Genomic DNA, 22,171 nt, shown 5'->3' with positions numbered 1-22,171 from the left:
TTTCTGTGGCAACAAAAACACAAATTTTGTGTATCCACCATCCTCTTGAAATTCTTTTTTTTTTTTAATTTTTTTAAATTTAAATTCAATTAATTAACATATAATGTATTATTGGTTTCAGAGGTAGAGGTCAGTGATCCTTCAGTCTTATATAATACCCAGTGCTATAACCACCTTTCTTAATTATATTAGCTGGATCTTCTGGATATTTGTTGCAGCTTCTGCATCAGTACTTGCTGCTTTACCTTACACTTTTATATTGTGAGGATGGCTTTCTTCCTTAAACCTTATGAACCAGTCTCTGCTACATTCAGACTTCTGCAGCCCCTTCGTCTTTCTCAGCCCTCAGAGGCCTGAAGAGAGTTAAGGCCTTGCTTTGAATTAGGCTTTGGCCCAAGGGAATGTTGCGATTGCTTTGGTCTTCTATCCAGACCACTAAATCTTTATATCAACAATAAGGGTGTTTTGCTTTCTCATCAGTCATGTATTCACTGGAAAAGTACTTATAATTTCCTTCCAGAATTTTCCTGAGTATTCACAGTTTGGCTGTTTGGCAAGGATACCTAGCTTTGGACCTTTCTTGGATATTGACATGCCTTCCTCACTAAGCTTATTCATTTCCTTTTTTTTTTTTTTTAAAGATTTTATTTATTTGTTTGACAGACAGAGATCACAAGTAGGCAGAGAGGCAGGCAGAGAGAAAGGAGGAAGTGGGCCCCCTGCCGAGCAGAGAGCCCTATGTGGGGCTTGATCCCAGGACCCTGGGATCATGACCTGAGCGGAAGGCAGAGGCTTTAACCCACTGAGCCACCCAGGCGCCCCAGCTTATTCATTTCTTGCTTTTGATGTAAAGTGAGATACGTACTACTCTTCTTTCACTCAAACACTTGCAGGCGATTGTAAGGTTATTAATTGGCCTAGTTTCAATATTGTTGTGTCTGAAGGAACAGGGAGGCCTGAGGAGATGGAGAATGAGAAGAGTGAGAGAGTTGGGGAGTGGTAGGTTTGTGGAGCACTTGGAATACCAAAACATTTATTAAGTGTACCATCATATATGGGTGCAGCGACTCTACAAAACAGAGTTAAAATAGTAACATCAAAGATCGCTGATCACAGATCATCATAATAAATATAATAATAGTGGAAAGAGTTTGAAATATTGCAAGAATTACCAAAATATGACATAGAAATATGAAGTGAGCAAATGGTGTTGGAAAAATGGTGCAGACAGACTTGTTCAGTGTAGGGTTGGCACAAACCTTCAGTTTGTAATAAATACAGTATCTGTGAAGCACAACAGTATGCCTATAATTTTTTATATAAATGTTTTAACAAAGTTGAAAGGAAAATATAGTTTTTTATATTTACTATTTCTGGTGCTCTTCTTTCCTTCCTCAGTTTCCAAGTTTCTCTCTGATAACATTTGCTTCAAGTCGAAAAACTTCTTTTAGTATTTATTGTACTGCAGTTTCTTTTCTTTTTTTTGAAAATGGATTTCATCTCCATTCTTGAGGGATGTTTGTATTTTGGCTGATAGCCCCCACACTCCCCTTTATTTTTTTGTTTTTTAAGATTTTATTTATCTGAGAGAAAGAGAAAGAGAGAAAACACAAGTGGGTAAGGGGCAGAGGGAGAAACAGACTCCCAGCTGAGCAGGGAGCCTGATTTGGGGCTTCATCCCAGGACCCCAAGGATCATGACCTGAGCCGAATCAGACGCTTAAACAACTGAGCCACCTGAGCTCTCCTCTACTCCCCTTACCTTAAAGATATGTTTCCATATGTATTGACATCCATAATTTCTGGAGATAACTCTGCAGTAATTTGAATTGCAGTTTCTCTGTATGTAATACGTCTCTTTTACCACTTTCAACATTTTCTCTGTATTTTTGGTTGTCAGAAGTTTGTTATGTGTCTAGGTATGGGGCTTTTCACATTTATCCTGTTTAAGCTCACTGAGTGCCTGTAATTGGTAAGTTTATGTCTCTTACCACATTTGTGGAATTTTTGGCCATTATTTTTTCAACATTTTTTTTCCTATTCTCTGTTCTGTCACTATGCCTGTTAGACTTTTTAACATCTTCCCTTAGGTTTCTAAGGGCCTGTTTATTTTTCTTTTAATTATTTTCTCTTTTTATCAAATTGAATTATTTCTATTGAGCGGTCATCATATTTATACTCACTCCTCTGTCATCACCATTCCTCCCTTAAACCCATCCTGGAAGTTTTTTTTGTTTTGTTTTGTTTGGTTTTTTTTTTAAGATTTTAGATATTTTAATTTTTATTTCTAAGGCTTACATCTTGTCTTCTGTTTTCTTTATCTGTTAGATTTTTAGTCTTTTCTTGTATTATGAGCATATGTCCTTTACCTCATTAAGCATAGTTATAGTAACTGCTTTAATGTCCTTATCTGAAAAATCTCAATGTCTGGGCCATCTGAGGTTGGTCTCCCTTGATTATCTTTTCCTTTGAGATTGGGTCACATTTCATTATCAAGGAATTTGGAATTGTATTATGGGTATCTGTGAATGTTATTTGTATGGAAATTTTGTTTTCTTTCATGTTCCTCAAAAGAGTTTGGATTTCTTTGTTCTAGTGAGCCATTAATTGGATTTAGACTTAAAGTACAAACTCTTTGCTGCCTGAGTTTGGCACCTGCTCAAATCTCAACTTGATTTTTTTTAGCTTCAACTACATATTGCCTTGTCTTGCCCGGTGAATATGTACTTCCGGGCTCTGCCAAGACTGGCGTAGAGATATACCAAAATTTGGGACTCCTCTTTTCTACATCTCTTTTTGGGATTCTGTCATTACTTTGTGATGACTATGGCTGTTCTGGCTCTGACCTCTTCAAGCTAGAAAGACATTTATTGGAACTTTCGTTCTTGCATGCTGTGGCTACTGCTTATGTTCAGGATAAAAGCTTTGAGAATGGGAAGATCACCTATTTTGATTCTTAAAAACTGTTAAAAAGAGAAAGTCACTCATTCTAGTCATTTCTTCCACATATATGTTATCATCTAAATAAGCCTGGTTTTTTTCACTCTCCAGAGCCTCTAAGTAGTTGTTTTATGTTTGTATTTTTCCCAGAATTTATAGAAGCTATCTGTGGGAGCTTACTAGATTGTTTTGGAAGCTGAGCCTACTAGGTCACTTTAGAGGTTTCCTCCAACATATTTGCCATTTGCTTTAAAAAAATAATACTTTGCTTAAAAAATAAGTATTATTTTACTAATTCTTCATCTACTTAGATTGCTAGACATAACTTTTTTATTTTGGGTATCTTCTTTTTATTTTATTTATTTATTTATTTTTAATTTAAAGATTATTTATTTATTTATTTGACAGACAGAGATCACAAATAGGCAGAGAGGCAGGCAGAGAGAGAGGAGGAAGCAGGCTCCCCGCCGAGCAAAGAGCCCAGTGTGGGGCTCCATCCCAGGACCCTGAGATCATGACCTGAGCCGAAGGCAGAGGCTTTAACCCACTGAGCCACCCAGGTGCCCCAGGGTGTCTTCTTTTTAATCCATCCATAGTTACTGAATTCTTATGACAGTTACACGAATGCCCTAATTTTTTATGTTCTTAGTCATTCAGTAAACATTTGAAAGCAGAATATACTTCTCCTAAGTACCAAAACAACATAGACATGAACAAGGTATGCTCCCTATTATTAAGTTTTATTGTTAGAATGTAAATGAAAACAACTAACGGTGTTTAAGGCAGAGTAAGTGCATATAAACTTCTCAAGAAGTGCGATTAATTTAGACTTACTTGATGAGAACACTGCTCAGAGGAGGAGGCATTTGATCTTCGGTTGAATCAAAATTAGAAATTTAATAGGTTAGGAGTTAGAGGAAGGGGAGGGGATATCCTGGGGCAGGGAACAGTAGAATATGAATTTGGTATGTTTGGGGAGTGATTAATACCCTGATGAGATTGGGGGCATTGAGTTTTTGAAGGGATATAATACGTACTGAAGCTGAAAGGGTAGATCAAGGCCATCTTGAAGAATGCCATACTCAGGAGTGTGAATGTTATTCCTAAAGCAGCAAAGGATCACATTTGTGGAATGAATGGATGTGATTCAGCTTGTGTTTATGGTAAGATAAGTGGGCAGTCAATGTTAACTATGGATTGAAATGGAAACATAAAAGACACGAACAAGCAATACACAATACCTGAACCAAGGCACTGTATATACATGAAGAGAACAAGTGGATAGTTGAAATACTGATGAGGTAGAAATTAATGTGAAGAGTGACTGGTTAAGGAAATACAAAAAAGAAGGGTGTGAATCAAGAGATTAATTACATTTCTGACCACATTTGTAAATATCCCAACATCATGCTGAGTATATGAATCTTTTTGGAACATATTTAATTATTTAAAATTCCTTTTCTAGCACTGTAGTATAGAGTGTACTATAATGAATACAAAGTTATTTTTCTTAGAACATGCGTTCAGGTCATTTCACCGTTAATGGTATATAAGGTCAGTGTTGGTTTAGCTACCAAGCCTAGTCAGGATTTAAGTTTCTTTAAAAGTTAATTTTTGCTGTTTGGGAGTAGTTGTCTAGCTTAGAGAGTCATTTGCAATCTCACCTCTCACTGCTCCTCACAGAATTTCAAAAAAAGTATGGTTATTTAGAAAATTGGTTTTGATTATTATTTTAAAAAGGAATGATAAGCTAACAAATAGGGAACCAGTTTCAGCCTCACTTTTATTAAACTGATCTTATTTCCATTTTATACATTCATTTTTCCATACTTATTTATTAGTACCTATTTGTGTCATTCACTCTTCTAGGTAACAAATACTTAACAGTGAACAAAATAGATTACATCCTTATTCTCATGGATTTTTCAATCTGTGGAAAAAGGCAGATAATAAACACCTCCACTGTAAGATGACATTTCAGCAGAAACCTAAAGGAAATTAAGGGAAAGACCATTCAATATATCTGGGTGGGGAGCATTTTATGAAGAGGAAAGAGCAAGTGGAAAGGCCCCAGGAAGGGGGCCTGTTTGGTGTATTTGAGCAAAAGCAGGGGGCCATATTGTTGAAATAGATTGATCCAAGAGAAGGAGTAGTAGGAGATAAAGTTAGAGAGGTGGCAGGCAGAACCTGTAAAACACTGTAGACCTATTTAATTCTGAGTGAGATGGGAAGCCTATGGTAGATTTTGAGCATAAGATGGACATGATTGTTTCTAAAAGGTCGTTCTAGTTGGTATGTAAAGAATATGGACTAGAAGGGCTAGAAGAAGGGGAATGCATTAATGAGTGAGAGATTTTTTTTTTTTTTGCTGAGACTCATTAGAGTCTGAGACAGTCAAGCCTGTTTTTAAGAGTTGACTGTCTTTAGTGCCTCTATGAGGTAAAACAACTGACAGTGTTGTTTGGATACAGGGCTTTGGCATTTATATTAGAGAGAGGAGTACAGGTGTCCTCTGTTCTCCAAAACTTCATTTTATGCCACTTTGCTTTTACCAGAAACCTACATTTGTACCTGTTTTTGGTAACTGAAAGAAATCAGAAGAGGATTTTTGCTTTTACCAATGGTAATCGCTTCTTTGATTTTTGCCATTTCAAATTACAAAAGTCTTTTCATAGGAATACTCTACTTTCAGATAGCAAAGGAAACAAGATACCAGGTCACCAGATAGTTCCCAGTGTGGTACAACATACCTGCTTGCACTCTGGAATTTAGTTTCAATCTCTGGCAATCAGGCATTATCTTTTTTTTTTTTTTTTTTTTTTTTTTTTTTTTGTAAAAGGTAGACTTGCCATTTTCTTTGGATCCTCTGCTCTGTTTAAATTAATGAAATATCCTTTTAATTGTATCTTTACATGGTATTTATATAGAGTGATATAGCTAATAACATAGCAAAATAACTGTGTTTGCAAGTTATTTTCAAAATTAGTCATTTTCTTGGAATTAGCCATGTGTTTGTTAGTATATTTTGGCACTAGAATATCCCTACGTTATATTTTTGTTCTTAGTAATATCAAATAGAAATTGGGGTTGAATTTTAATTTAATTTAATGTGACCTGTGATTCCTTTTACTCTTCTTACTGTTCTCATTTTCTTACATTCTTTTAAAAAGAATTAGATTGTTTTATTTGACTATTATTGTACAGTATCTCAATTTTTATGTTTTTTTTTAATTAAAGATTTTTATTTATTTACTTGACAGAGATCACAAGTAGGCAGAGAGGCAGACAGAGAGAGAAGAAGGGAAGCAGGCTCCCCGCCGAGCAGAGAGCCCGATTGCGGGGCTTGATTCCAGGACCCTGAGATCATGATCTGAGCTGAAGGCAGAGGCTTAACCCACTGAGCCACCCAGGCACCCCTCAATTTTTATGTTTAAGAAAAAACCTCTGTAATCACTATTATATACCTCATATGAGGGACCATGTCTTAACTTCTCTTAAATCCCCTTAGGATTTTAAGATTATCATAGCTTTTCTGTTTTATTTGTTTTCATTAATATTTAGCATAACAGCAAAAGGTTTGCTATTATATTCTTTTTTTTTAAGATTTTTAAATTTTATTTATTGAATAGAGAGAGATCACAAGTAGACAAAACAGCAGGCAGAGAGAAAGCGGGGGGGGGGCGCGGGGAGCAGGCTCCCCGCTGAGCAGAGAGCCTGATGCGGGGCTCAATCCCAGGACCCTAAGATCATGACCTGAGCTGAAGGCAGAGGCTTAACCCACTGAGCTACCCAGGTGCCCCAGATTTGCTATTATATTCTAATTGACCCCACTTCACAATGAATTTCTGGAAAAACGTATTGGTAGATTTATTTTATAAGTCTATAAAATCATAAAATAAAAATGGTGTTGGGATTTATTTGTATATTAACTTAAAATTGATTGTAGCCTTGGAGTGTTAACTAAACAAATACCATTACTCCACAAATAAAATTGAGTAAAGAAACTGTTGAAGCGACACATGGATAGCTTTGGTTATCTAACATAGCCATCTCCAATCCAATTTCTTTCATCAAATTATTTATTGAATCATGTTATATCAGATGGCAGTCCTGCCAAGTATATTGTCTTTCCCTTATTTATAACAGTGTTGGGATTTGGTATTTGTAAAGTACATTTTACTTGCTAGGATAAAAAATTTGATTTCAGTGCTCCTAAAGGGGTGTGTGTGTGTGTGTGTGTGTGTGTGTGTGACAGGGAGAGAGAGAGAGAGAGAGAGAGAGAGAGAAATTCCCTGTGCTCTTCCTTCCAACTTTATGTATGCCCCTTTTTCATAAGGATAGATACCAAGCAGAGTGATGGTAGTGTCTTGTTTTTCTTATCAGCTTTTACTGCAGGGATATCCTAACCACTCTTCACTCCATTCTTTGTATTGTCCCCCTTCTTCCTTTTATTCTTTCTCTGCTCAATAGACTCCCCACTACTATCTGAAATATTTTCCCAGTTCCAGAGCTGTTTGTCACTTTACTCTAGTCTCAGCATCAGGTGGCATAGTCATTGGTGATAGTGGCAAGTAGGAAAAGATGGAACTTGTCAGCAGCTTTTCTCCTTATTCACTCCTTTTACCTCCAGGCAGAACTTCCCTGAGCCTCATCAAACCATGAGTAATACTTTGTGTACACGAACTCTGTACTGTTTTGGGCCCACGTGGGAGAAAAAAACCCAGATGTTTAGAGTATAGAAAAGTCATTCCCCTCCCCCACCAAAGTCTGTTTCCAGTTTTTGCTACTGGATAAAAACCTCGAGGTTTATAGGACTCTGTACTAGGAGAATAAAAGAAGAGTAGGATAGAACTTGTGAGGTAGTTTTATGGTCAACTCAAGAGAATACTTCTGATCAAAAACTAAAGACGGTAGCAACAGAGAGGAAGCAGATAGACTAATATCTGAGTTCTTTTTTTTTTTTTTTTAACTTTATTTATTTATTTGAGAGAGAGTATGAGCGAGGAGAAGGTCAGAGAGAGAAGCAGACTCCCCATGGAGCTGGGAGCCCGATGCGGGACTCGATCCTGGGACTCCAGGATCATGACCTGAGCTGAAAGCAGTCGCTTAACCAACAGAGCCACCCAGGCGCCCTAATATCTGAGTTCTTCATAGAAAAGAGGATACTGCTGTATGTTAAACTTTACCAAGAAGTTTGCTTGCTTCTCCAAGAATTTTGCTCTCTGACACCTCAGAAACTAAATTTTTACCTCTTATTCCTTCTCCAGAATCCTGGCCTCTTAAGGAACTGCCTGTGTATGTAGTGACTAATGATTTGGTTTTAGTTACTTTTCCTATTAAATGAGAAGGTAGTGAATTGTTACCTTAAATTTATAGACCATTATGTTTTTGATGTAAAAAATTTAATGTTCTTTACTGGAAAATATTAAAAATAGTATGTATACCTATTGAAACTGGGCCTGTAGAATCAAAATATATATTAGACTGTATTTAATTGATTCCACATAAAAAAGCTGGTATGTAAGAGAATCTGTATATAAAATACTGAAAAAAGAAAAAGGTTATTTAAATCTCTGTATTAAATTATTGATGAACCCTTTTAATCTTGTTGACTAGAAATAGAATAATTTATTAGAAAGTTAAAACTCAAAGTATTTTTACCACTCAGTGATTGTTAAGCTTTCTCTTACATCTACTAGTTTAATCTATTAATCGAGGAACTAGCTTTTCTAAAAATTGTTGACATTGGAATTCATAGACTAGAAATGGGAAGATAGAAAATACATGGCAGGGATGGTACAGATGTATCTTAATAGAAATGTGTTCTCCCTAATGACTGTATTGCAGCTATATTGTATTTTCCTGTTGATAAATGGTTCTTTAGATTTTTATCAATTTGTATAAATTTTTGTCAGTTTGTACAGTTCTGTATTATTTTCTGTGTATGATTTCTTTTTTTTCTGCTTACCTTGGTCTTATGGCTGAAGCTTTGGAAAGTTTATTATTCCTGTCATATTTCTGTTTGTACAGCCATTGTCTTCAGCAGAAAGGAGTCATTGATGCTGAAAGATGACTCTTGACTTTGTCAGTGCCAGCCACGACCTTCTCAGAGTCTGGATATGTTAACAATAAAACTATAGAGCTCTGAGTTTCAAACCACGCCAAATCCTTGTTAGTCTTTAGCATCCTTTGAACCCCCCTGCCATGTCCAGTATCATTGATATGTCATACTCTTTAGCTGTTGGCTTAATTATCATCTCATTTAATTTCATTAAATCTTTGCTCTTCTTTTACACTGTGGGAGTAATTAGTATCACTTGATGAAAATTGAGTATGTGTTTTCACAGAATTTCATATATCTTTTTAAAATCTTGTCTGTGATGTTTTCTGTAGCAAGCACTCATCTTTTCTGTATTTTCTTTTACAGATGTATGTTAATAACACATAGACCTCATATTGGTTTCTCATTTGATATAAGACCGTTTAGAGTCATAAAACAAATTATGGTCTGATTATTTTCATTAGGCTATAAGTTTCTATTCTGTGTTCTGAACTTTCACTGAAAGTATGATTACCTTCCCCCTCCCAGCCCCACCATTCTTTTTTTTCTCCATGGATTTGACTACTCTAGGCACTTGATATAAATGGAATTGTACAGTATTTGTTCTTTTTGTGGTGGTTTATTTTACTTAACATAATGTCTTCAGGTGCATCCAGGTGTACTGTGTGTAAGAATTTCCTTCATTTTTTTAAAAGACTTTTTTATTTATTCGAGAGAGAGAGCATGAGAGGCGGAAAGGTCAGAGGGAGAAGCAGACTCCCCGCTGAGCAGGGAGCCTGATGTGGGACTTGATCCTGAGACTCCAGGATCATGATCTGAGCCAAAGGCAGTCGCTTAACCATCTGAGCCACCCAGGCACTCAGAATTTCCTTCATTTTTAAGGCTGAATAATATTGCATTTTATGTATATGTCACATTTTATTTATCCATTCATCTGTCAGTGGATACTTGAGTTGCTTATACCTTTTGGCTATTTTAAATAATGCAATAGAATAGAGGTGTACAAATATTTGAGACCCTGCCTTCAGTAGTCAATTTAAGTTTGTATTTTACTTTGGCTATGTAGTATAAAAAAACTTTACCTATATAGAAAAACAGTTGCAAATGGGAAGTATGATTTAAAAAATTAAATTTTCAGAAAATTATTTGCAGTTTCATAAGTAGTTTTTTATTACTGGATTTTGTGTGTTAGTAAGTAGCCCTTTCTTGGAGTGGGTCTCATAGGAATTCTGATTGCTATTCTACGGTGTTGCTTACAAAGAAAATGCTTGGAATATAGCCCAAAGTAATTAGTGATACTGGAGAGATGGTAACAAAGTATATTTTTTGTGATATTTCCCAAACTTGTAGAAGAATCTTTCCTAAATCTAGAATTTTAGTAAGAATTATCCAGGCATGAACAAAACACTGTGTATTTTTGTTCATCATCTCTCTGTGTTTTCAAAGCTTCTGGTTCACTTGAAATTATGCCTAGAGTGTTTTCTGTAGTAGGCACCCATCTTTTTACTATAGTGTTTTTAAAACTTTTTAAAAAATATACATTAATCACTTAATACAGAAAGTACAGGTTCATAAAAAGAATAAATTAAGGTCCTACCAGCTGATTTAGTGATTAGTAAATTCTACTTTGGAAACTGAGTCCTCTTTTCCTGTTTGTTTTCTATCCCTTCAGTTGGCAGTTCTGTCCCTGTGAGAGTGAGAATCATGGCTAGTTACTGGAGAATATGTGGTATTTAACTCACTACAGACCACATTCTCATCTAAATCATGGAGGACGTCAAGGAATTTTTTTTTTTTTTAAAGAAAAGGAGGTTCTAAACTTAGTAGAATGTTGTCTTTGTAATATCTTGAGTTTTCTTATGAAAGAATGAAGAAAAGTCAACTGTTCGTGTTTGCAGAAAACTTGGAAAGGGTTGGGAAAGCATACACTGCTTGGGGTCAAGGATGAAAAGGACTGGTCCTCAAAACAGCAAAGGGAGAGATATCTAGATTGAGAGGTCTCTAGCTCTTTCAACTTTTTCTAGGGACTGGCTGGAAGGCGAAAATAATGGAGCCAAAGCTTCAGAAGGTACATTAAGGAACACAATAAATTGATTTTTTGTTAATCCTTTTTCACTTTGAGTTATACTTTGCAATTTTCATAAGAGTAGATCTACTTGGGGCTCCTGGGTGGCTCAGTCATTAAGCATCTGCCTTAGGCTCAGGTGATGATCCCAGGGTCCTGGGATGGAGAGCCCCACATCAGGCTCCCTGCTCAGCAGGAAGCCTGCTCCCCCCTCTCCCACTCTCCCTGCTTGCGTTCCCACTCTCACTGTGACACTCTCTGTCAAATAAATAAATAAATAAAATCTTTTAAAAAAGAGAGAGAGACAGTAGATCTACTCATTTAAAATCAGATTTTAGAGGAGATTTTACTAGGATGAGTTGTCACTACATTTTTATTAGTTTTAATGTAAATAACATTGATTTGATATGATTTGGTATAGTTTGATTTAATTTGATACCTTCAGTTAAGAATATCTAGTCAATTTTATTAACTTGAACAGTTGTCCAAATTGTTTCATTCTTTCTTTCTTTCTTTTTTTTTTTTTTTTTTTTTAGAGAGGGAGAGGGGCAGAGGGCAATGGGGAGAGAATCTTAAGCAGCCTCCATACCCAGTGCAGAGCCCAGTGTGGGGCTTGATCTCACAACCCTGAGATCATCATCTGATCCAAAATCAAGAGTAAGCTGCCTAACCAACTGAACCACCCAGGCTCCCCAACTTGCTTCATTTTCTAAGGCTTATCCATAAGAACCAAACTCTTCATATTTTCATGTAGACAGCACTAAACTATAGAAAGTTGGGGGTTTCATCTACTTTTAGAAATAGCAGTGGATGTGACAGAAATGAGGAGACCTAGATATGCCCTATCTTGAAGTCTCCAAAGATGTTTTGGTTCTGAAAGTCTGCATTGTTTAAAGGGAGTTGTATGGAGCAGTGATGAAGACTTTCTGAGGTAGCTTATTTTCTTCAGGTTTCTGAGACAAGAATTGGTTGGTACACAGTGAGTTCCATCCAAATGCAAATACTACTTGCTGACTTGTGCTCTCTGCCGAACAGTATGAAAACAAATCCATCATAGTAGCCTTTTGAATTTATATCTTTCACTTTCTTCTCTCCTTAGGTATGGATGAACGAGGAGGTACAACATCTTGGGGAACAAGTGGTCAACCAAGCCCCTCTTATGACTCATCTAGAGTAAGTTCATTCACCAACCCTTGATTAAAACTATAAAGTAATTTGGCAGAATAAGTAAGGCTTTTCCTATATGAGCTCTGTTTCTTAAGAGAAATAAATATTAACATATTTACATGGGAATACCATAGAATATGCAGTACCCTTGTGGTAGATTTAATTTTTTTTATATTTTAATTTATTGTCATACTTTGGGAGTTTATTTTATTTCTTATAATGAAGGAAATGTTCTTGGTGTTATTTCTATACCTGGATTACCTGTAGTACTCTTTACTAAAGTTGGAAGAATTTGGAATGCCTCACTAAGTATTCTGACCATACATAGTCATTTTTCTTTGTGTATTGTTTTCTTCATGTATTACCTTTGAGAGATGACACTAACTTTCCAAATACCATTTTCTAGTCTTCCCTCTGCCATTCTTGTTCCGGTAGTAGTCATCAGCCGTTTATACCAGGGACTCTATAGCCCTGTCTCTTGGAAGCATATCAAAACAGACATAACAGATGACATTTCTTGTTGGCAGTTAAGAGAAAATAGGACCAAGCTAGTGTTTTATGCTTGGAAAGGTCAAAAGGTTAGAACTTTTTTTTTTTTTAAAGCAATAAAAAAACAACAAATCCCCCAAAAGTTTAAAATAATAAGACTGAAATATTAAAAATTAGACCAAAGAATTATCAATAAAATTAAACTCTGTTCCCAGACTCCACAATAAATTGGTGAGGTTAAGGGATAATTTTTCAAAAATGTTACGCTTTGCATAAACAGTGAATTATTTACTTCTCTTAGAATTAACCAGTAGAAGATGGAGAAGCATAACATTTATGGATACTTAATACTGGAAGCAAATTGGCATAAATGGAAGGAAACAGTATGTGATTGGAGTTCTTAGTCTCCATATGGATTATGCTGCTTTGTATTAAAAAAGCGCTAAGTTAAAATATGTTGTTTGTTACTCTATTTGGCTGTAGCCTATGTTTAATTTATTTTAAATAATTTGGGAAGAAACAAAATAGTCATGTAGAATCCAAAAAGATACATAGACAATTAAACATGGTTTTTAGTGTTTTCCTTTTGGGACTCAGTGCTGAGAAAGCTGGGTTGTAGTGTAAAGAGCACTGTCTTGGGCACCATAAGACTTGGGTGTACTGTCAACTCTGTGGTGAATTCTCAGACACCTTATTTTATCTTGGGGATAGTTGAACTGGTTGATGTCCAAATTTCCTTCCTTTAAAAGTTTTTGATGCTTTAAATAATATGTGACTAGGAAAGGTAGGTTTCCTGTTTTAATTGCTAAGTATGAATTTTATTTATATAGTGGAGAACAGAATACTGTTTATTAATATTGGATTATTTTCTTTCAAAGTCTTGAGTTAATGTGTGATAACATATTATTTCTTAAAATACATTAAATGGTGCCTTTGTACGTTTCCTTTCAGACTTCAATTTCTTTTCTTACTTGAGTGCTAAATAGGATTCTAGGAAAAGGGAACATAATAGTATATCCAAACATTTACATATTTCATGACTGTGAAATTAAGTTTACCTCTAGAGATGGACTTCAAAGCAAATCTTCCTTTTCTGTTTTGCTATTTGATCTATAGGTGAATATGAAATGCTATTTTTTACTCTTAATTTTTTGAGTGTGTATTGTATACATTGTAAATTGATTTAATAGTAAACTAGTTTTCTCTTAAAAAACCCAGATTAATCTTTAGCTATTCCCAGTCTACCGTACAAATATATATATATAATTTTTTTTTCCTTTTTCTTCTTAACCTGTCTACTGAGATATCAGATAGAGTGGTGATTTAATGCTACCCTTTATTTTTATTCTTGAAATCTACTCTTCCACTCACTTTGCTTCTTCTGTCCTGGTCATGATTTTGAACCTAAAATGATTTAGTTATCTAGTTAAGAAGTTATGTTTCATTTATAATTTCAAACAGTTAAATTCCCTGAACTCTTCTCACCAGGGAAAGACATTTATGGTTATCTTTGAAGCTGCCCTCAACACTCCTTTATAGGAAGGTTATCAACTTTCTGAGTTTATTGTTAAATGTCATCTTTTAAGTTGACCGTTTTTTTCATAATCATAAATATAGGTGGATATAATTTTGTTAATAAGAATCTCGGTTTACCAAAGTATTTATTCTGCTGAGTATCATAGTATCTTCAGTTTTTTAAATTCAGGAGTAAATACTGATATTAGCTATAAATGAAATTTGACACATTGTAAAATTATTAACAAGTCAATGTAAACTTTAATGAAATTGCAGATACTTTTGTAGAAATTATATCAGTGACATTTATTTAGACTTTACCAGTATAAATAATAAATTTCCATCACAGCAAGTTGCATCATTTAAAAAATAATTTAGTTTTACATTCCTGATAGAAGATTTTTTTATTTTACTTTTTGTAAAGTTTGAAAATACTTAATAGGCCACAATACAAAATATGTAAACCTGCAGAATGAGTAGTTTGGTGGGGTTATAAAGCATATGATTTTAGTTTAGTTGGATTCAGCTGAGTTGCTGTTCTCCCTCCCTCCCTCCCTGCCCCACCCCCCCACTAAAACTGTAAGGGGGAAAAAGAATCATTTTTTGCGTTACTGTATTATTTGGCACATGAACTCTATTAAATACTACTCTATTAATGTATTTCAACCCTGCATTTTACTGTATAAGATTGGTTACACCAAATCATGTAGGTTGAACTTAATATCTGTTTAACAACTTTTTAAAGGGAATTTTTGCTTTGTACACTTTTTGCCTAATTGGAACTGGCTTTAAATCTAACAGAGATGGGCGCCTGCGTGGCTCAGTGGGTTAAAGCCTCTGTCTTTGGCTCGGGTCATGATCCCGCATTGGGTTCTCTGATCAGGGAGCCTGCTTCCCTTCCTCTCCCTCTGCCTGCCTCTCTGCCTACTTGTGATCTCTGTCTGTCAAATAAATAAATAAAATTTAAAAATATATTTAAATCTAACAAAGATAGCATTCTGCTCCAGTAACCTTGATATGTAAGTGAGGTCTACCAGAGTCCTCTGGTTAAGAGGCCACAACTTCTCATCAATGTAATTAGTGTTATATGTATTCTCTCAGAAGCAGGAAAAGTCACTCCAGTCTGCCCTATTTTTCCCAAATTCACAAGATAAGTAGCCTTACAGTATGCAGATGATTTGTTGAGTTCTGGTTATCAGAACTATCCACAGCACATGAATCCAGAAAGAATTTTTGATAGGCAGACACAGAAACAAATGGTGTACCTAATAGTTGTTACAGAAGAAATGGTAGACATGGTTAGCATTTTTAACAAAATGTGGAGATGAGACAACCAAGTTTGAGACACTCATAAGGAAGTAAGAGCATTTGTGGCATGTACCTCAAATCTCTCTGCCTTTGTTAGAGTCCTGGTTTCTACACTGTTGACCTACTGCCTGCCTTTGCAGAACAACACACACAAATGAACAGAAAAAGCACCATCATGATGTGAATAACACTTTTATTTTCAGAAATATGTGAAAAGTAGTGTTTGAGGTTAAAGCACCAGAGATTGAATAGAGCAGGTAAGATCTCAAATAGTTTAGATGTGAACAAGAGGTATAGTTCCTTCTTTCCCTTAGTTTTTGTCTTTTCCTGCAAACAAGTGTTTTCTATATTTGACATTGCACCAGGCATAAAGGGCAGAGAATACCATGATTTTTGTTATTTATTATCGTATCAGTGCTTTATTCCAGTTCCAGTGGTCAAGAGCATAGACTCTGGAGCCAGAGTGCCTGGGTATGAATCCAATCTCTGCCACTTACTACCTGTATGATTGTGGACAAGTTACCTAAATCTGCTGTACCTCAGTTCACTCATCTGTAAAATGGGGATAATAACTACTTTATAAGGTTGTCGTGAAGATTAAATGCATGTAAATCTATTTTTAAATGAGATAAATCTGTGTAAAGTGCTTAGATCAGTGTCTGCTACATAGTGGTGTGTGTTAGCTTTAATCTTATGTATATCAGAATTTATTAACTAGATCTATATGTAACAATCAACCAAATTTAAATGAAGGAATACATTTGCAGATGTGCTACATCCTAAGTGTAATGAGTAAGAATTATTTGCTGATTCTGTCATGGCCGAATATACTTCCCTTTAGATTTGTGAAAGACATAGATAAAATCTCTTTCCTTTCCCTGTCAATTATCTGTTTCTTTCTTAGGAAAGCAGAAGTCCTGTGATAAACTTAGATATAAAAGTTTTAATCTAATACAAGTCTTTTTACATAATGGATGTTCTATACATGTTTGCTGAATATAATCAAATTTGGGAAGAATTGTTAGATTTACTAAATTAATTGTGTCTGGAGATAGAGAAGAATCAAAGTTGATTTATGATGAAGCTCAAAAGTTTGAAGTCAGTAGTGGTGGTTTTTAATGGTAATAGGCTTCCTTTCTCCTATGCTTAACAAATTACTGTCCTGATTAATGATACTACTTAGTGAAACATTTTATTTAAGATCACCACCTCTGGAGAATTGCACTTTGTGACCTTGGACAAGTTACTCAACCTCTTTGTGGCTCAGATTTCTCATCTCTAAAATTATCATAATTTTACACATACTTTGTTGGGTTTGAGCAAAGATGAAATGTAATAATAGCTATGAAGTATTTCATTTCATTTATTAATACAATAAATGAAAGCTGCTATTACTATTATTATCATTATTATTATTCTCTCCAATAATGAGTACTTCATTTTTCTTTTTCATGGTTGTACTTCCTGATGTACAAATTCCATTTCTGAAATGTTGTGTGATCATTTCAGTTCATGGACATTTCAAGGGGCCATGACATCTTGGTTTTCCTGCCCTCTCAGCTCTGCAGTCCAACCTAGGCCAAGCTCAAAGTACTGAAGTACCATTGGGGTTTGCATCCTAGTGTTACGGCAGGGCTCACAGGAAATGGGAGAAGTCTTCCTGTTGACATTCTTTCCCTAAGATACAGAATTTGTCATTCCTCACTTTAAAAAGTAAGAGAGATCAGTAGCACTGCTAGAAATTATATTTATATTTATAGGCATCAGCAGTGACAAGCAGTGACCAGCAGTTGGCATTTTAATTGTGAGCATTTTTTAGGTTATTTTGAAGGAAAGAAGCAACATTCAATTACATGAGTTTGACTGCTTATATTTTCAGTGGCTAAATTTCTACCATGGTTTCCCCTTCTCTGTATAAAATACGGTTTGCAGATTGAAACAGTCATGCCCATGTTGCTCTTCCTTTCCTCCCCATTTTGCAGTATCATAGAATTTCAAAACTAGAAAATATGCTAGCTCTCTATGCCCAGTCCTTTAATTGTATAGATGAAAAACTAAGAGAATTTGAAATTTGGCTAGGTTGAGATAGGTGCTGCTGATACAAAATACACATAAGATTTGGCTAGACAATTTATCTAGTTAATGACAGACTTTGGTCTAGAACTCAGATATTCCACATTCTATACAGTTACTTTTTAACACCCTTGCCTTAGTATTTCCCAAGCCAAAGAAGAAATGTCTTAAATTTTTTGCCATATACAGAAGGAATGGGAGAGGAGAAGAAAAAGCTGAAGACAAAAGAGGATCTGCAATTGATATTTCAGAAGAGGACATGGGACATGATATGATTAAAAAAAAAAAAAAAGTTTGCTAGCCTGCATAGTATATCGTGAGGCAGACAAGCATAGAATTTAAAAGCTTGAACATTGAAATCAAGTTGTGTGGGTTCTATTTCTGCACTTCTACTTCCTAGCTATATGACTCGGGGCAAATTATTTCTCTTTGCCTCAAATTTTTTTTTTCCTTTTCCTTTTTTCATTGATAGAAGGGAGGTGGGTACTAATAATAACTACCTTAGCAAAGTTCCGGACTCAAGCCTATTAGTGGAGAAGGGGAAAAGCAGTTATGTGGTGATGAGTTGGCTTTAAAATACTAGGTTTAGCGGCTGTCTATGACTCAGCACAAAATAATTTCAGACTTTTAATCAAGAAATAAATAGTAGGTATGTTTTGAGGTCTTTTGTTTTAATCTGTACTCTGACTTTCTGCTGCCTGTTACAGTGTGGTAGCAGGGTGAGGGTTCATCTTATTAAAAAAGTACCAGCAGTGGTCATTTCTTTGGCTGTTTATCAGTAATACACATGGATGGCAGCCTGATAGACCCAAGTCAGGTAGAAAATGAATATGAGAGTACAGAGATTCAGGAGTTGCTCTAGCCTTCTAAGATTCATATTCAAAGCCATAGATTGGGTACTTCCTTTGGATAAGGGAAGCAAAAATAAGTAAAAATTCAACTAGAATGGACACCTGGCTTTCAGATTCTATGGAAACTAAGCTGAGTCTATAAGGTATTGTGAATGAGTTAAATGTTACCTCTCTAGCTGCTCCTGGACCATTTCTGCCTGATGTAGCTAAAGTGACCTTTAATTCTGCCTAGTGTTCTCTCCCTTCTTAGCAGGCATTCAGTATCTTTTCATTCATGTGGATGAGCTTGCAAACAGCCATTCTATAGTTGAGTGGATAGCAAGTTGGAGATGAGATAATAGAGCCTCATCTATGTGCTATTTATACATAATACACAGAGGTTCTTCTGACCCTAAGAAGGGTTATACTGGTTATACTGGCCAGAGTATACTGGAGAGTCTGATGAGTATTTCATTTACATTTGACCATAGAGGCCTTGGGAATATCTAGGGATAGAGAGAACCTGTAATTTCCTTCTCCCAGTATAGCACAGTGATCTGAGAGCTAGCTTTGTAAATAAGGATGATAATGTTGTCTTCCTGCTTTTTAAGGAACATGAGCTTACTTTGGTGCTCCAGTTTTAAGATGATGAGATTTGTAGAGGCACTCAATTTCTCCATCATTAAAAGAGAACAAAGTATATCTTAGAGTTCAGGAAATATGGTTAGAAATACAAGTCATATTTGCCTAAAGAGTTAAATAAATTATAAAACTTTAACTCTTAAGGCAGCAGTGAAGAAGCTATAATTATTTGGCAGCAAATAGTTAATTATCAAATTAATTTCATTGGTTATAGGAGATAAAGAGATTACTTTTGGTGATTGGGAAAGAGTGAAGAGGAAGTGTTTGAGTAGATCATTGTAGGACAAACAGTATTTGTATGAATAAGATTAAAAGGAAGACAGCTTCCTTGGAAGTGTGGAATGATGAGACCACAAGTACAGAGCCCTCAAAATCATGAAATTCAGTAAAGAATAAATGATCTTGCTATATAGGTAAATAATGTGATAAGGCCGGTAACCCTCTGTTCAAGTAACATAGTCTGTCCTTTGGCGAGTTAGAGAGCCACTTAAAAATAAATTTTTAGGGAGGGAATGACACAAAGGATTTTGTGAAGATCAATATATTGTGGAATGAGGGATGGATCCAAAGTGAAAGAGTGACAAGAAATAGGATGATCTGGTAAAATACTACTACATAGGCCTACTTGCGATGAAATAAGACAGATTAGGATGATAGGATCAAGATCACAAAATAATGGAAAGAGGAGTGGTGTCTCAAAGGAAAAAAAAAAAACTGGCACATTGGCAACTGAGGAAGATATAAAATTGTATATATTCACTCTTCCCACAGAATGACGACTCCTGAATTAAACTCCTGTGTTTTATTCAGGTTTTGACAAGGTAGCTGCAGTTGTGTGATGCAACTACCAAATTGGTTATAATAGTTTCCCTTATAAATAGGAAAATCTAGTTATGTGAATAAAAAAATAAATTTTTACTCATTGTCCTCCATTGATAGCATTAATGGGTAATAAGTTTAGTGCTACTTTCTCTTCTTTAGAGTAGATATTTTCTCTAGTTGTTTATTGTTTGCTATTGTTTTTATTTTCAAAGGGGAAATGGTGTAGGTTTTATAGCTACTACAAGTTCAAATGCAATAATTAGAAAGGACACACAAATTTTGAAATAGTATTTTATGCCTCTTGATCTCAGGTACAAAACACGAGATGAAGCAGTTAAATAGCAAAGCAAGACAGGAGGGACAGAGAATTAAAGTAAGTGTTTTCTATATATTGCATCTATGTTCCCATTAATCTCTGTTTTGTTATGTAACTGCTCCTTCTGAATGTTCTGAATGTGAAGAAAAACTATGGATGAGAAAAGGGTGCATTTTAAAGTTAGGTTTAAATAAACCCATGAGGGAAAATGTTGTGTGTTACTCTTCTTTGTATTCAAAACAACACCTGCCTATAATTTGTAATTTTAGTTCTTGGGTAAGGGAAAAATTGGGTTAGGATGATGTAAGCTCTTTTAAATCTCTCGCTATCATATATTTAAAATGAAAGAAATCACACAGCTATCAGGTTGTCTACTTTTCCGTTTTAAGATCTAGGCAGACCTATTTTTTTCATTTACCCGTTCTTCCAGGGACAGTGTGCGATCAGATACTGTCACATCGCTTTTGGAACCAGCCTTTACGTCGGTTTGTCACCTCACTGTTTTACCTAACTTTGCATGCCTGTCATATAGCATCTTTATCAGGACTGATCTTTACAGTTCTCTTTTTTAAATCTTATCATTATTTAGTCTTAAAATTTTCTTTCAATTAACGTGTAATGTATTATTTGTTTCAGGGGTACAAGTCTGTGATTCATCAGTCTTACACAGTTCACAGCACTCACCATAGCACATACCCTCCCCAGTGCCCATCACCCAGCCACCCCATCTCTCCCACTCCCCTCCCCTCCAGCAACCCTCAGTTTGTCCCTCTCTGATTTCATCTTGTTTCATTTTTCCCTCCCTATTTAGTCTTTAAATTAACAGATGAAAGTCAAAACTTACTACTCTTTGAATATCTCCTATGTCCCTTTTTGTAATTGTTGAGGTCTTATTTCTGGCAACTTTTTTATTTTCTATAGATTCACATATTTCTTATCCATAAGAACAGAATGGAAGGTAGATTTGGGCTGGATACCTTTCTAGGTCCAGTTAGCCTATTTTTTGTTAAAAGCAGTAATCATAACTATCATTTGTTACAATATCATTTAAAACCTTTCACATGTTACCTATTTTAAGCTTCACACCAGCTTACCAAGAAGCCATTTTTAAAATCCTGTCCATTTTAGAAGTGAGGAAATTGAGGTTCAGAGAAGGTGGATAACTTAACAGATATTAAACATCCAAGACTAGTAGCCAGGCAGTAGGACTCTAAGTTAGTCTTCCCTTCTAACAGATCACTTGCCAAAGTATAAAAGAAACCCCAAAACAGTTGTTATTCCTCCTTGTTCAGGACTTTAAAGACAGATATTCTAGAGTTTTAAGATGATGGTACTGTCATTATTTCTTATAAAAATATTATTTACATTTTATACTTAAAAAATATAAGTCCTAGAATCAATTAGGTGAGTTTCCTTCCTGGTTTCACCACTATATCTGACCTTGGAAAAGATAAGATGCTTAATTCTGAGCCTCAGATTTCTCATCGGCAAAGAGATTTATCTCATAACAAGTGTGTGAGAATTAACACAAGAAGTTTTAGAAAGCACAATATCTGGAATTTATTAAGTAGTCTGTAAGTGTTCCTCCTCTTACATCCAGTGTCATGAAAAATTACAGATCCATTTTGATACAAAGCTACGTAGGAATTATACAAGTCTGAGAGGCTCCTTAGGTCACTATTCCTGGAGTATGTCCTGAACAAGATGAGGGACTTGCTGCAGTTTTTAAATGACCAACAAGAGGTTCTGTAGGTCAAGAAAAGTGAGTTGTTCACAAAATTGAAATTATTGGAAAAGTTTATTGCATTATAGATTTTGGGATTTAGAGATTATTGGAAAAAATTAGGCAGCCCAGATTTTTATGAATACAGATTCTTAGTAGTCTACGTTCTTACAATAGGATGTTTACCCTTCAGTTCCTCAAATTTGTTTGAAGGGGTATCT

At 35.3% G+C, this 22,171-nt stretch overlaps 1 protein-coding gene across 4 annotated transcripts in view; it reads left to right on the top strand.

The window, feature by feature from the left end:
- Nucleotides 1-22,171, top strand: part of TCF12 (transcription factor 12) — a 381,460-nt gene that overhangs the window by 154,413 nt on the left and 204,876 nt on the right. For 3 of the 4 annotated variants that reach the window (XM_032864863.1, XM_032864864.1, XM_032864865.1), the window contains one exon: nt 12,165-12,238. In XM_032864863.1, coding sequence (XP_032720754.1) covers nt 12,165-12,238 — 74 coding nt within the window. Of the gene's footprint in view, nt 1-12,164; nt 12,239-20,222; nt 20,285-22,171 lie in introns of those variants that run through there. The other variant, XM_032864866.1, reaches the window with a different exon arrangement.

This window comes from Lontra canadensis, unplaced genomic scaffold (genome assembly GCF_010015895.1).
Source record: "Lontra canadensis isolate GAN:19392208 unplaced genomic scaffold, GSC_riverotter_1.0 scaffold28, whole genome shotgun sequence".
NCBI lineage: Eukaryota > Metazoa > Chordata > Mammalia > Carnivora > Mustelidae > Lontra > Lontra canadensis.
The sequence above is the reverse complement of the archived record's forward strand: the minus strand, read 5'-3'. Positions and strand labels throughout refer to the sequence as shown.